The 14741-nt window shown below is 30.5% G+C and overlaps 1 protein-coding gene across 2 annotated transcripts; it reads left to right on the top strand.

The window, feature by feature from the left end:
- LOC114126743 (microsomal triacylglycerol transfer protein) lies at nucleotides 1–14457 on the top strand. 2 transcript variants are annotated; one of them, XM_050204683.1, is made up of 16 exons: nucleotides 1–165; nucleotides 4610–4920; nucleotides 8018–8227; nucleotides 8290–8442; nucleotides 8525–8684; nucleotides 8762–8913; nucleotides 8996–9156; nucleotides 9245–9405; nucleotides 9488–9609; nucleotides 9713–9870; nucleotides 10002–10265; nucleotides 10482–10713; nucleotides 11252–11470; nucleotides 12935–13089; nucleotides 13789–13956; nucleotides 14122–14457. In XM_050204683.1, exons 2-16 carry the CDS (start codon nucleotides 4636–4638, stop codon nucleotides 14264–14266), a joined length of 2745 nt encoding a protein of 914 aa, XP_050060640.1. In that variant the 5' UTR covers nucleotides 1–165; nucleotides 4610–4635; the 3' UTR covers nucleotides 14267–14457. The 2 variants fall into 2 exon arrangements, with proteins under 2 accessions (XP_050060640.1, XP_027846554.2); XM_027990753.2 differs by lacking the exon at nucleotides 1–165 and having other exon boundaries at nucleotides 4273–4920.
- The last annotated feature ends 284 nt before the right edge of the window (nucleotides 14458–14741 follow it).

The following is a 14741-nucleotide window of genomic DNA, read 5'->3' on the forward strand; positions in this document are numbered from 1 at the left end:
ACACAACGCCGTAAATCTCAACTCGGTCAACAATCGCATGCTCAACCTGTAACATAATATTCAATAATAATTATACAAAATAATCGTATTTGGTGGATCCATAAGGATTGGCGAGATACGATACGGAAAATTCGGTATCAGACAAAAATCAGTCAACACAAATCGGTATGATACACACTGTATATATTATTATATATTATAATTTATAACTTTAAAATCATCATCTACAACGACTATGACTAATAAATACGAAGGCATAGCTATGAATATAATAAAAAATATATGTGATTAAATATGAAGAAAAAATTATTTTACATAGGAATTAGGAGTAAAGATTTAAAATATTATTACTTAAGTAAAGTATTTAAGTAAATATTTATCAACAAAGTAGCATAAAGTAGGTACCTACTGAATGATCAAACTAATTGTATGAATACCGTTTGAATCATCAATGATAAGGTTCGTCATCATTGTTGTTCTCAAGAATACGTTTGAAAATAACATACATTTTAAAATTTTGAAATCGATTTTTAAATTCAATATCCAATAACATGTTTTTATTTACTTAGAGAAATATAAGTTTCATTAAATATTTTTTTCGAGTACCTACCTACATAATATTAATTATTTTATATTATTAGTTATTACTCCTACAGATTCTTCATAAACTTATATTATTGATTAGCTAATAGTTGTCCATTATCGCAAGACATTCGATTACTACATATTATATAGGTATTTATGTTATTAGTAAGTTATCAATTTAGGTATCACGTTCCAACTCATTATTTCAGACAAAATTAATTTATGAAACTGTAATCAAAATAGGGGATGTAAGCTTAACAATTTGTATTAATAAAGCTTATATTTAAATAACAAGTACGTCATATAAACATGTAAAATAATTTTAACACCAATGGTAGTTGTAACTTGTAAATTGTAATAATCAAACATCATAATGTTTCTATTTTCAATAAAACAAAAATCATAAATATTTCAAATTATTCCATTAACAGAAAAGAAAAATTTTAATTTCCAAGATAAATAAAATATTCCACTAAGTAATATACAGTAGAATAGGGAGAGGTGGTACTCATTTATGTCTACTCATCCACACAATACTCTAAAACAGAAAAAGTGGATCCATAATAATAGTTAATAATTACCTGTGTACCGTTATCAATAATTGGTAAAATTAACTCAGACCTCAGTATAATAGTTGTTACTATTAATTAACTACCTATGTCCTATAGTATTAAATAGAAAATTATAGAGTAGTAATGTTTGTATCAATCATTAATGTATTGTTGTTAAATTAAATACAAAATGTATAAATAATATTATCGCGTGTCAATATTCACTTGTATATGATACCATTGAGCATCGGGTTTCAAAGGTCTAGTGTTAAATTTTCAATTTCCCTAATTCTGTAATGGACACATTAGCGCATTCCTCCTCAGTCAAACGCTGCACATTGTCCATCTTCACTCCTATATACCAACCCAGACAACGAATGAGAAGAAAAAAAATTTCTTCTACTTTGACCTTCATCGTCGGTTCGATTTACGCACACCCATGTTATGTGTATAATAATATAATGTATAATGCATACGTTAAAATACCATCACGAGTCGCTCGACGAAACCGGTCTGATATAAATTGATAGTAAGTTATACCTACACATTAAACCGTGTTTCACGCCTATAATATTATCATATGGATAATATTGTACCTTACGTCCGCATTCACGGTTCACCTACATATTATAATGATATTATTCAATTTAAATGATTTTATCGGACAAAACTACCTATTATTTCTAGTTACAATATTATATAATTATTATATTAAATATTTTATTATAATATAATATAAATTATAATAACTGAGTAATATAGTTCGTTTTTTAAACATCGTCCGATTACAATGTAATATGGACGGAATAGTACATTATTATAATAAGTATAACGATAACGTACATATTATTATATCTATTAATATGTTGTTATCGCCAGATGTCGATTAATACAACATTTTATGAACATTGTTATACAATATTATAGAGTTGAAAGTCCGGACGCTGTATAGGAAACGATGTTAATTATTTGTTGTTCTCGGATCGAAACAAATCGGTTTCAACTACGCGATTACCGCGTGTAAGTAGCAAAGCAAACTAAAGGCATTCGTAACGATATTGTATAGATTATAGACCCAATTATAATAACAACCGTGAACCAGTAGCTGCAACAAACTGCAGTTGCAGTTCGGGACTACAATAATTCCGTGACCTGTGTGTACTGTCGGTGTTAGGGCGGGAGACGTACGCCGCCATCAAGACACGTCATCAACGACCACGTAGGTAATCAGAATTTCGTTATAAATAATATTGGGAGTTGCGCGTTCTTTCCGAATAACGATCGATTTCGAAGACCAACTGTTGTGGTGACCATACATAATAATTTAATATTATAATATATTTATATTATCTATAACTTCACTATCGAAATGAATACTTATTATTAATAATTTCGAACGTCACCGCGCGCGTGGGTTATAGTCCAGAAGAACAAACAGCGCATCTTCACACGTGAATTTCGACAATGTCGTATATCGGTCGCCGAAGTAAATGTACAAATATGTTATCTACTCGATTAAATATGTATTTACCGTCTTTGTATAACAATATAATAACACCAAGGAACAAGTGTACAAATCGAACACTTACACACCGCATTTTAAAATTCAGTTTCCATGTTTTTAGTGTTAAAAAAGAAATATTTATCTATATACGATAGTCGATAAGTAATATAATATTATCGTATTTGAAATTAAGTATATGTAACTAATTAACAAAAGATTAAATGTTAAATAAGTTTACTCTGATATGAAAATCGAAAAAAATGTAGATCTGGAGACTGCCTAAACCTAATCTATAACGACCAACTCTTAAATTTGGACGTTTATCATAGTAAATCCAAAACCGAATACAGTTAGTAATTTGGGGAGGTGTAGGGGCAAAACACTCCGCATTCCGTACCAATTCGTTGACACTAGAGATTTTTGAGAAAAATCATTAAGTGTTATTCAAGTTCCTAGCTTATACGCAGGGCTAGCATGAAACCATGTGCAAGGTGTGCCGTTGCATAGGTCCCCCGCGTATTTAATGGCCTTATAGCCAGGAATAAAAATTAAACTATTAGGTATTTTTGCTGGTTGACATACTTGCTACTTAGTAATTAATAATAATATTAATAATTGACTAATTTGTAATTATATACAATAATACATTTTTCTATATTAGGTATATGCAATTTTTAATAATTTTTATTGTTTGGCTACTGGCTAGAATGAATTTTCTTTCACTTTTCAATTTTTCATATTTCAGTCATCTAGATTCATCGATGAGTATAAAACACACTGTCACCGAGGCCCCAAAGTCACGTCTAATATTCAAATAAATTTTTTAGTTTATTATTGTTTTATTTTTGGCGATAATGACATACCAACTTTGTTAAGTTCTAATTTCGTGCTTTTTCTCAAATAATACAGATAGGTTGCACATAAATAACGTTTTGACTTTAGAAGAAATATCAATATGCATTAAGGAAAACTCGACTCAAATAGTTTTCCAATTCAACATAATATTATGTTTATACTTTGTAAACCTCACGCAATACCATGAATACGAAACAAAACGAATGTAAAACCGCTGCAGTTAGGTTTCCACTACAGTACCGCACGTCGTACATAAAGTTTAGTATTGTACTTGATAACGGATTATATCGACACGTTGCTACCCAAATTTTATTACCAAATAATTTTAATACGAAAAACGACAATAAGACACTGCAGTGTGGATCGATTATAAGATATCTTACCTCGGTGTTTAACAAAACTAGCGACCGTGACATTCACCGCGGTGCCGGCCGCACTAGACTCTTGGCTGCAAATACACTCTCAATTCCGGACGTTCCTCAATTGCTGTCGTCATCTCGTCGTTTCGGGTTCAGTGTACGGGAAGCGCATTCTTATACAAACGTAACCGCTTGAATAATAACACGGCGTATTATTATTATATACATAATATGATGGTCAGCACGCAGGACTGCGGTAGTGGTAGTGGTAACGGTGCAGGTATACGACATGATATAATAATATATAAATATATATATATATAATTTATAGAAGTCGCGCCGGTCGTCGGTACCGTCGGTGGCCGGTGCAGATAATAAAAACAACGCGAAGGCAGTGCGTGCGCGTCGTTCGTCGTGTTCGGTCTTGCGTGTTTCTTTACCGTCGTTTCTGGTATCGTCGTCCGCACGCTCCAGCCATATACCTACGTAAAACAATTTTTATTTTTATTGGTAGTTACTATTATAATTAGCTATAAAACCATATCTACCGTAACCACAGTAAAGTCGGTCGTCGCATTTATGAAACTGCGAACATTCGATCGTAATTTCGTACGTGCTCTATTCGCCAACCGACGATACGCCGATAATAATATTAATATTATCGTCTAATCGCCCAATGTATTTCAATATTGTTAATATTAATTGTTCGTCGTCGTTATTGTCGTGATCCGTAACCGACCGTTCGTCCGCAGCAGCAGTGCCCCACATCCCGCTTCTGACGATGATGTTCCCGACGGATTGGAGCGCGGCCCGCGCGTTTTCGCTTCTCTCGCTGTTGCTGTTGGCTCTGTCGTCGGCGCCGCCGTGTTCGGCCGATGTGGTGGATGGCGGCCGACTGTTCCCGGCCGGCGTTCGGTACGAATACGAGTCGACGACCACCGTACTGGCCGGCGGATCTGCAGACAACCGAGACCCGGAGGTCGGCCACCGGGTGGTCGGTCGGCTGTCGGTCGAAAATCTCTGGCCCGCAACCGATGCCGCCGACGAAAAACTGTTGCGACTACACGTGAGTACTGATAGCTATAGCGTTTACTTTTAAGCTATAATATATAATAGTTATACCTATTAACTGGCATAATATTCTGGCAGTTACCTAAACAGCGGCTTAACTCTGGCTTTTTGGGTCTAGAGGGGTAGGTACGTGACATGATCTCAAGGGGTACCTACGCGAAAAAAATTGGGTAATAGTGGATAAAGTGAAATTTAATTTAATTGAAATCGTTTGCTATTAACGAGATATTTAAAAATTTAATAATTGTGTACTTATTACAGTATAAAGTCTGCGATTTAATGTTATTAATGTAATAACATTTTATCGTTATGATACGTATGAACACTGTAGATAATTTAAGTAGATTAATTTTCGACAATTGTAGATACTTGTTATTTATATATTAATATCTATGAATATAAAAGTAAGTGGCGGTTTCTATTATCTTTATGATCTCGAAAACTACCCGACTGATTGACTTGAAATTCAACATAGATACTCAGCTACATCTGAGGAAGGTCAGAACCGACATGAAAACCCCACTCGATGTCTTTCTCGGTCACCAGGTCGGTTCTGACCTTCCTCAGATGTAGCTGAATATCTATGTTGAATTTCAAGTCAATCAGTCGGATAGTTTTCGAGATCATAAGGATAATAGAAACCGCCACTTACTTTTATATATATATAGATTATTTTTATTTTCGATTAGTTATATTCCAAATTGATAGTTGGGGTACGTGAAGTGGTGATGAGAGGACATGGGGTAAGTTAATGAAAAAATGTTGAGAACCACAGAGGTAGTGAATACATTGATTTTCGATGATATAATATTTTCAGTGTACCTACTGTAACATTGAATATTTTTGGTGGAATACTAGTCGTACTTATACCTGTTTTTGATTAACCGGTATTTTGTTCTACTGAAAATACTTCCAGCTGGTAAAAATTACTAGTGACGTAAAATCGTATGAGACTTATTTTACCAGCTATCGTCGTGTACTAGTGTATAGGTATTTCGCTAAAACCGATAATTTACGAGATCTTATCAAATATTAGTATTAGTATTTACTACGATATTTTTTTTTGTGTTAAAAATAATAGTTTTTTAAAAACAGTCTAGTTGAAATATTGTAATATTACAAAACATTAATAACCAATAATATATAAGTGTATTAGGTAGGAACTAGGAGCCAATAAGTTACTAAACTTGTATATAATTTATAAAAAACCATAACAAATGCTCGAAGTAAGTCCACCATACAATTATAAATTATGCCGTTAATTATCGTAGTCTTAAATGCCTGCTCACGATTTCATATAAAAACAATAAACTATAAGCTAGATAATTGGTATATTAACTATGAAAGTTCATAATGTACTAAAATCAACTTTAAAAAACTGTAAAAATAAGTATTATTGTATACGAAAAACGATTCTGAACGAAGATGATTTGTTAGCCTAGGATATCATTTCGAATGGTTGGTGAAAAAGGTGGTTTATGTTTTAATGGCCTGAATACACCAGAATTTAATTTTTTTATAATTATTATAAACTAAACTTATGGAAAATCTCGTATTGAATTTTCAACTCTTAGCTACTTTAACAAAAATTTTTATGAATTATACCTACAAAATAATTTGCAAAAGTTCATGGTTTTGACAAATTTTTGTCAAAATTTGAACTTCAAATGCTAAAAAAATGTGCCTATGTATTCTTATAATTTTTAATCACTATAAGAATAACTTATGAGGAACTTTGTATTAAATTTTTAAGTATTTTGTTTGGGCCAAAAAATTTTATCAACACTTTAAATAAAAATGTTCAGAAAAATTGAAAATTTTAGTTGTCTATAAATAGCTCAAAAAAAGTCAAAATATTTTGAAAATTAAATCATGTAAAGAAAATGCCAATCTGGTAAAATTTTCAAGTTTCTACAACTTATACTTTTTGAATAATAACAAATATTTAAAATCGTTTGAAGATAAATCGTTATCGTTACGCTATTTCGTAAAAATTTAAAATACAAACACACTTAAAATTGTTCCTATTACGATGCTTCGAGTTTTCTCTATAGCTATTTGAAGAAAAACTTATGGTTACATTTTTTAACCTTACAAAATATTTTATGATTTTTCAAATACAAAATTACTTGCAAATTTTCGCGTTTTTGACAGATTTCGTAAAAATTTGAACTCTAAACTCTTATAAAAAAAATTATGACTAAAAATTTTCAATTTTTTTTTTAGCTTCAATAAGAACAACTCATAAGGAACCTTGTATTAAATTTTCAAAACTTTTTGTCATCCAAAATTTTTTTATCGTCACTTCAAAAAAACCTTCTCATACAAATCGAAAATTTCAGTGGTCTATAAATAACTCAAAAAATTCAAATTTTTTTGAAAATTTAGCTGTATATAGATAACACTAACATAAACATTTGCTGAAAATTTCCAGTATTTACAGTGATTAGTTTTTGAATTATAACTATATAAAAAAAATCGATTTGGTCGAAAACTGGTTTTGCGTAAAAATTTCCCGATGCTTTTGAAAACTATTGGGAATTTCAAAAAATGACTTCTCAATGCACCAACTAGATTCACTTTCAAACTGGAAAAACTACTAAAGTTGAAAATCGAAGCATTATTTTGACACTTTCTCGTGTACATAGACACAAAAAAAAAACACACACAACATTTTAAAATCAATACATTTATCGCTCAGAATCTAAAATATGAATTCTTCTCTGCGTATAAAAAATTAATAATTATAATATTTTTTTAATACAATTTTTAATCAACCTTTCTGGTTAAATACTTCATAATGTTAGTTATTAATCCTTTTTTTAATTATATTTATGATCTATCCACAATAGGTATACGTATGTATTATAATATTATTATTAGTTTATAGTGTAAAAATTAAAAAAAAATGTATTTAAATAAAATTTTTATTTTTATTTCAAACAAAAAATTCAAGTTTGAAGCTTATCTAACTACTTTTTGACTTACATTAATATATAAAAAATGATATACTTATTACGTTTTATGTCAGTTCGAGTCTTAGAGAAAGCCAAACTCGTTGTCCGTCTAACTCAATAATATTTTTTCTGCAGTTCAAATCACTCAAATTTCAAACGTGGTCCAAGAAATCAAAAAACGATATTAATCGTCAATTTATTGACCGTAAATCGAGGATCAATAGGTTTTCAGACCAACCATTTTTTGCACACTGGAGAAACGGGCATATAGAAAACCTATATGCCTCTTCTGCTAATTCATTAACTGAAGAAAATTTTAAAAAAGGAATCGCTGGTCTCTTTCAGGTAAGAAAAAAAATAAAGAAAATAAAACTAAGTAATGATAACAATTATTTATTTTCGCGTAGTTTCAATTGTCAAACCAACATACTATAGAATATTCAACCCTCGGAAAGTGTAACGTAACCTACGAAAAAATAAATGAAAATAGTGTTTCAAAACGAATTGACGGGTGCGTTTTACCAACAACACTACCGCCTGAAATTAAACATCCCGACAAAGTAATATAAAAATAATAATTATAATATAAGATTGACTTAACTCAAATATTTTTATTTCAATAATATTATTAATTTTACTTAGATTTGGCAAGGAACTTTACGTTCAAAACGCGAAGGTTTACTGATATATAACCAAGAATCCTTTACTGATATGTCTTTAGAAGAAAATCACGAGTACCGTACTAGCTTTATGAATGAAGTAGGAGCTTCAATTTCATCAAAACAACATATAGAATTAAAAGGTATTTTCGATCATAAATTTAATACAAACGCAGAAATCAATTACCTAGATATTAAAAAAAATAATGCTATATAATAGAAACCAAACAAAATGGCGATATCTTTAAAGCTAATAGTTTTGAAGAGGCAATTAATCAATTAGAAAAGCAACTTAAACTGAAACTTGAAAAACAAAATTTAAGTCCAAAACACGAGGCTAAAAATTGTAAACACTATAATTCATGTAATAAAGTAAGTAAATCAAATAAGTACTACATAATAATATAATATAATAGAAAATAAATCATTTCTGATGTGTATTTTTTATTTTTAGTTTAACGACGTGGTTAAAAAATACCACGACTCTTTATTAGATTCAGAACTGGGAAAGTCTAAATCGGCGTATGCTGCTATCAAAGTAATAGATGCTATCGAAAACAGTGACACGGAAACTATTAAAAAAGTATTGTCAGATAAAAAAAATAAGGATATAGTGTAAGACGTTTTAATGGAACTTATTGTGTATTAAGTATTTATACCTAGGTACGTGTGTATTTATTAATTTGATTGTTTTTATTTTTAGAATTCAATTATATGACTTATTAGGAGCTGCATTAAATGAAAATTCACATAAAGCCTCGATGGAAACTCTAGTCTTTACTGATGCTAAAAATGTTGAACAAATAGAAAGATACTTATGGAGCGCATCAATAAAATTCAATCCGAAAATAGAAATCATAAAAAGTAATATTTACTCTTAATTATTTGAATAAACTTTAACTTTTAAAATGTATTATGACTTAAATACTTAATAATACTTTTATAGGTTTAATGTCTATAACTGATGAGAAACTAACCAATAAAAAAGTAATGGACACCTTATTTAATACTGTAACCGCTATGGCCAGTCGTTTGGATCGTTACAATCACACCGACACGAATGCTCTTGTAAGTATGGTCATTAATCGAATGTTCTATGATTCAATTACATTTAGACACGTTTAGTGTACCATAAACAATAATATATCAAAATACATACATTTAATTTTAGCTTTGCGGCGAACTAGTCATCAGAACATTGGAAAGACTGGAAAAATGTAAGCAAGACGACGATGAATGCATACTAACATATATTAGAGCATTATCTAATCTTAAACATCCACTGTCGATTGAAGTGCTGTTGAGCTTTGCACAACACGGAAACAGAATGTAATGACAGAAAAACTATACTTTTTAACTTTTTATAGGGGCGAGGGTTATATCAAATTTTAAATTTTAAAACCTATCGTCAACAATAATGTTGCTACAAATATACTATAGGTATACTCTGTTATTTTCAGGACTAGCGCGTATGCAATGAAAACGATTAAAATGTTCGGCCCAAGTTTGTGGAACAGCCGAGTGCTGAAATATTGCAATCAAATTTTCTTTCAGTTGGTCAAAGAACAGGACAGCAGCACCAGGGTAATAGCACTAGCCATACTCCTGGAGTCTGATCCAGACTATGATCTCCTGAAACACGTGGTCAAGTGGCTTGCAACCCCGAGCGAGGGATACGAAATCAAGCAGTACGCGTTGGAGTTATTGAAGGAAATGGCTAACCAGTGAGGCATTTGAAAGGTTCTTAAACGTATTAGACGCCCGTCTAGACGTATATAATATAACAATAATAATAATAATGTTCGCAATCGCAACATCTAAATGAGAAAACTTTTTGTGTTTTTATATGTTATATTTTTAATGTCTCGATGCGTGCGTACCTATACCTACAAAAAACCGTCAGTCTTAACCATTGACTTTGTTATCTTTTTGGTTCCCAGAAACGAGACATCAGCGAGACTATTGAGGACAGTGCTGGTTCGCGAGAAGTTAAATCACTACGGAAATATGGCACAGAGAGGCTTGTCGTCGTGTTTTTCGAGGAAATTCATAAACTACAACAACATCACCGGACTAGTGAAAAACTCTCAGCAGATATACTCTGGAGTGACCAAACGTGGATCAGTGGACATCGTATTGGAACACGAAAACGTTAAATACGACTTGTGCAGTGTAAGTGTTTTCATTTTAATATTAAGATCTCGGATATCTTCGTAAATTAGTGTTAGTGTTAGTACCGCTACATCCTATAGTTTAATTTTAATAGAATAGTGAAAATTGTACTTTACATATCGATCGAAATATTTTTTTAACCGAACGTTTTTATTGAAATTGAAAATTTTAAAAAAGTTATAAAATTTCAAAGTTGTTTTGTCGTAAAAACAATATGACAACATTCAAAAGTGATTTGACCAACAATAGATTAACTTACTCGAAAACATTTTTATTTTTTTAGTCAAATTACTGCAGGAGGTACATAAATGTTACATAAATCTCATGTATATTTTAAGTTTTCGGCATTTTTATCTACTGATTTAACTCCATGACATACACATACTGTAAAAAATATATTTAATGCTGGTAAACGTTTATAGGTGCGGGCATACACACTTATACAGATAAAACCATATTATTATACGATTATAATTTATTTATATTACGAAAATTATATTGTGTGTATACCTATATTATTATTGTAATATCGTTTCAGTTCGGCATGTTCACAACCGGACTCGGGTACTTTACATCGCTCTACGACGATTCGGGCAAAAAGGACACATCGGATGAGGCCAACTTACCGGCCACAGCTGGTCTGGAACTGATCGTGTTTGGCGTGCACATCAGACCATTTATTATGTTTTCTAGTCAAGGCCAATTAATGGGACACATCTGGGCCGGGACCGGGTCTGACAAGACACCCATCATTCAGGTATACCTATGTTTAATATTATATAATACTAAAATTTTTAGCATTATTATAATATAGCAGCGAGTTGTACAATACTAATTATAATATTTGTTACGATCAAAGGCCAAAATCGGGAAAAACGTCATTTTTCGACTTTTGTTATGACAAACCTAGTTATAATCAACCACATTTGCATAAAACATATATAAATGTATAGTTAACGAATAGATAATATTTTTAATTGATAACGCAATTTATTGACAACACGTGATCATTAATTATCATAATAAAATCTTACGATAAAAATCAATACAATTTTACCAAATAAGGTTGATCACGTCATCTAGGTGGTTTGCCCGTGACATAATATGTTTGAAAACAAAAACTATTTTACCCGTCAAAATCTTTATATTTGTTTCATTTACTTTTATACCCATAACCATTTAACCGTTGATAATAATTATTATGAATTATATATTTATCTACATATAGGTAATAGGTTATATTATATTATTATAAATAGGGCTCGGGTTTTAAAGCATAATAATTAACAAGCAACTAAAAAAACATACGATTATTGTTTTAAAAAAGCAAAAAACAAACATGACCAAAAATTAACATGAACTAGTTATAAAAATGAATAAAAAATAAAAATTTAAATTTAAAAAAGAATTAATTACCATGTTTTTCCCTGGATTTGTAGTAGTGAAATACCTACTATATTGTCCCACAGAAAATTTAACATTCGACATAGAAAATGAACTCTCTACATCCATTGAAGTGATCGGTGCATACTTAATACAAGAGGCTTAAAATTACAACACTAAGGGCCGTTCTTACAATGTCCTGTTAGTCTTAACCGACACTTAACCGAACATTGTAAGAACAGCCCTAAATTTTAAATTTTGAAGTGGTCGATATCGATGTTATAGGCATACTGACCGTATAGGTACTGCAGACTATATGTAGATTGTAGATCGATAATAATCTATACGTTTAATATATTTAATTAACAGGCCGATAACAAAAAAAATAATAATAATAATCCAATGTAACCATTTAGTCTGCATTCTGGGTTTTTACATTAATTATTAATTTTTTTTTTTATTAGGAATTACGATAGCATAATAAAAAACATAAAAAATCAAATAATGTAATAATTGAAAAAAGCAATAATAAATTGGTTTATTTGGAATCAGAATGAAGCGAAACGAATTTATATATAAAAATTAGATTTTTATCTCACATATAAAAAAGCAGCATATATACTTTAAAATCCGAGCCCTAATTATGAACGAATAGTGATCACCGATTATTGCCACAAATAGCTAGGGTTAAGCCCCCTCCTAAAATCCTATAATATAAGTTTCTCAAATAATACATGGGTGACTTATGCATAGATATTTTTCAAAAAATTTTTAGATTTTTCTTAGTGTTTCGTAACTGACTCAAATATTTAACTTGTAAATGATATATGATTCGTAGGGAATATCTCAAATGATCGAACATCTAGAATATGTACCACTAAGCAACGGAATTACGGCAGAGCTGAACGTCAAAGGAACGTTATCACTGGACATTTCCGGTCAAATAGAAATGAGCCTTTGGAATAAAAACGCGCAATCGATAATCGAAAAAAAGTAAGAATAGTCAGTAATTATTATTTTAGTTTTTGTAAAAACACAACAACAATAAATTATAAATAATTTATAATTACGTCATAAGTTGTTTAAATGTAAGGTTAAATTTTCAATACTCGTCAATAGATACGTGTTATGACTAACTATTACAAATTTTGACTAATAATGGTAAATTAAAAATCTCGTTAAGGTTCCGAAAATTAAAACACATCATACACATAGTTTTAAGAGCCCAATAGCTGAATAATTGTTAAGAGTATATTAAATAAAAAAATTTAGACAAATAAAGAAACTTATACCTATAGTTATACAATTATTTCTATTATTTTTATAACATAAAAAAATACCTACTAAGATTAAATACGCAATATCGAGGGTAGTAATCATAAAATATAAAAGTTACCTAGTCATCATAAATTCATTAACATAATTACATAAATCAGCTACAACTGCAGTCTGCAGCTTATTATTTATCGAGTGTTTGATATTTTTTAGAAACTATTAAACTCCTTCGCCAGCAAAACAAAAAATAAAAAAAAGATGTGTTCATGTATTTTTTACAGATACAAATTACAACGATTCAATTTTAAATTTAGTTACGATGAAAATTACATTTTATTATTTTACACCAAACTACTTTCGAGCTACCGCATCATCCATCTAATATAGGTACTTTATATTTGTCTGTTCTTTGCACAGCGGCGGAATCAGCATTCAGGGGTCATTGAAACTGGATACAGACTTGGTAACAGATGAAGTGGACTTTGCTTTGAACACCGAAGGGTTACTACACATGCACAGTGACGCCGAATTCGCAACAAAAATCGTTCTATGTATGCAAATTTATTTCGTGGATACGAACGTGACGTGAGTATAATATAATAAATAATAATAATACCTACTAACAAATACATGAATATTCAATATTTGAGCCACTTTTAACAAATTGACAAAGCATATATTTTGACTCAGTCCTACCCTTTTTGTATTATGCACATAATGTTCATTCTAACTAAACGATTTCAATTTCAGCACAACCGTAAGAAAAAATCAAAAAGTCCACGGACTATCCTACAAGTCATACACAACCACGACGAGAACGCATCCGGTTTCCGGACGGACGTTCGCCCTAAATCAAATGGTCAATGAGTTTTGCAATACGATCCATTCTCAGTGAATTGGTCAACAATACATAGACTATTTATATTCAAATAATATTATTATTATTATTATTATTATTATTGTAATTACCTCAAAACACGACTGAATTATTTTTATTTTAAGTTTTGTTATACAAACAATTCAGAACGAAATAATATGGATTAGTGTTATTATTTATTAACTATTATTAAAGCTGTGTTAACTTTATTTTTAAACTCCAGGGTACCTATTCCAGCATAAATGTCAGAATTTAAGAACAATGTTGATATCAGATAAGATACTGACAGTTCATTTACTTGAGTTACCTACTATGAGTTATCGTTATAGAATTCGTATAAGTGCCGTAAATAGAACTTTTAATTGGAGAAGATGTTATCTTTTAAAATAAAAAATAATCGTATATTTTAGTAAACTGTGGAAGTAGAACTGAAGATGCAATACCTAGTAAATTTTTAGGAGCTAAAATTTTAATGGGGTTTTTTAGTCACGAT

The sequence above is a fragment of the Aphis gossypii genome, chromosome 3, assembly GCF_020184175.1.
Source record: "Aphis gossypii isolate Hap1 chromosome 3, ASM2018417v2, whole genome shotgun sequence".
Taxonomy (NCBI): domain Eukaryota; kingdom Metazoa; phylum Arthropoda; class Insecta; order Hemiptera; family Aphididae; genus Aphis; species Aphis gossypii.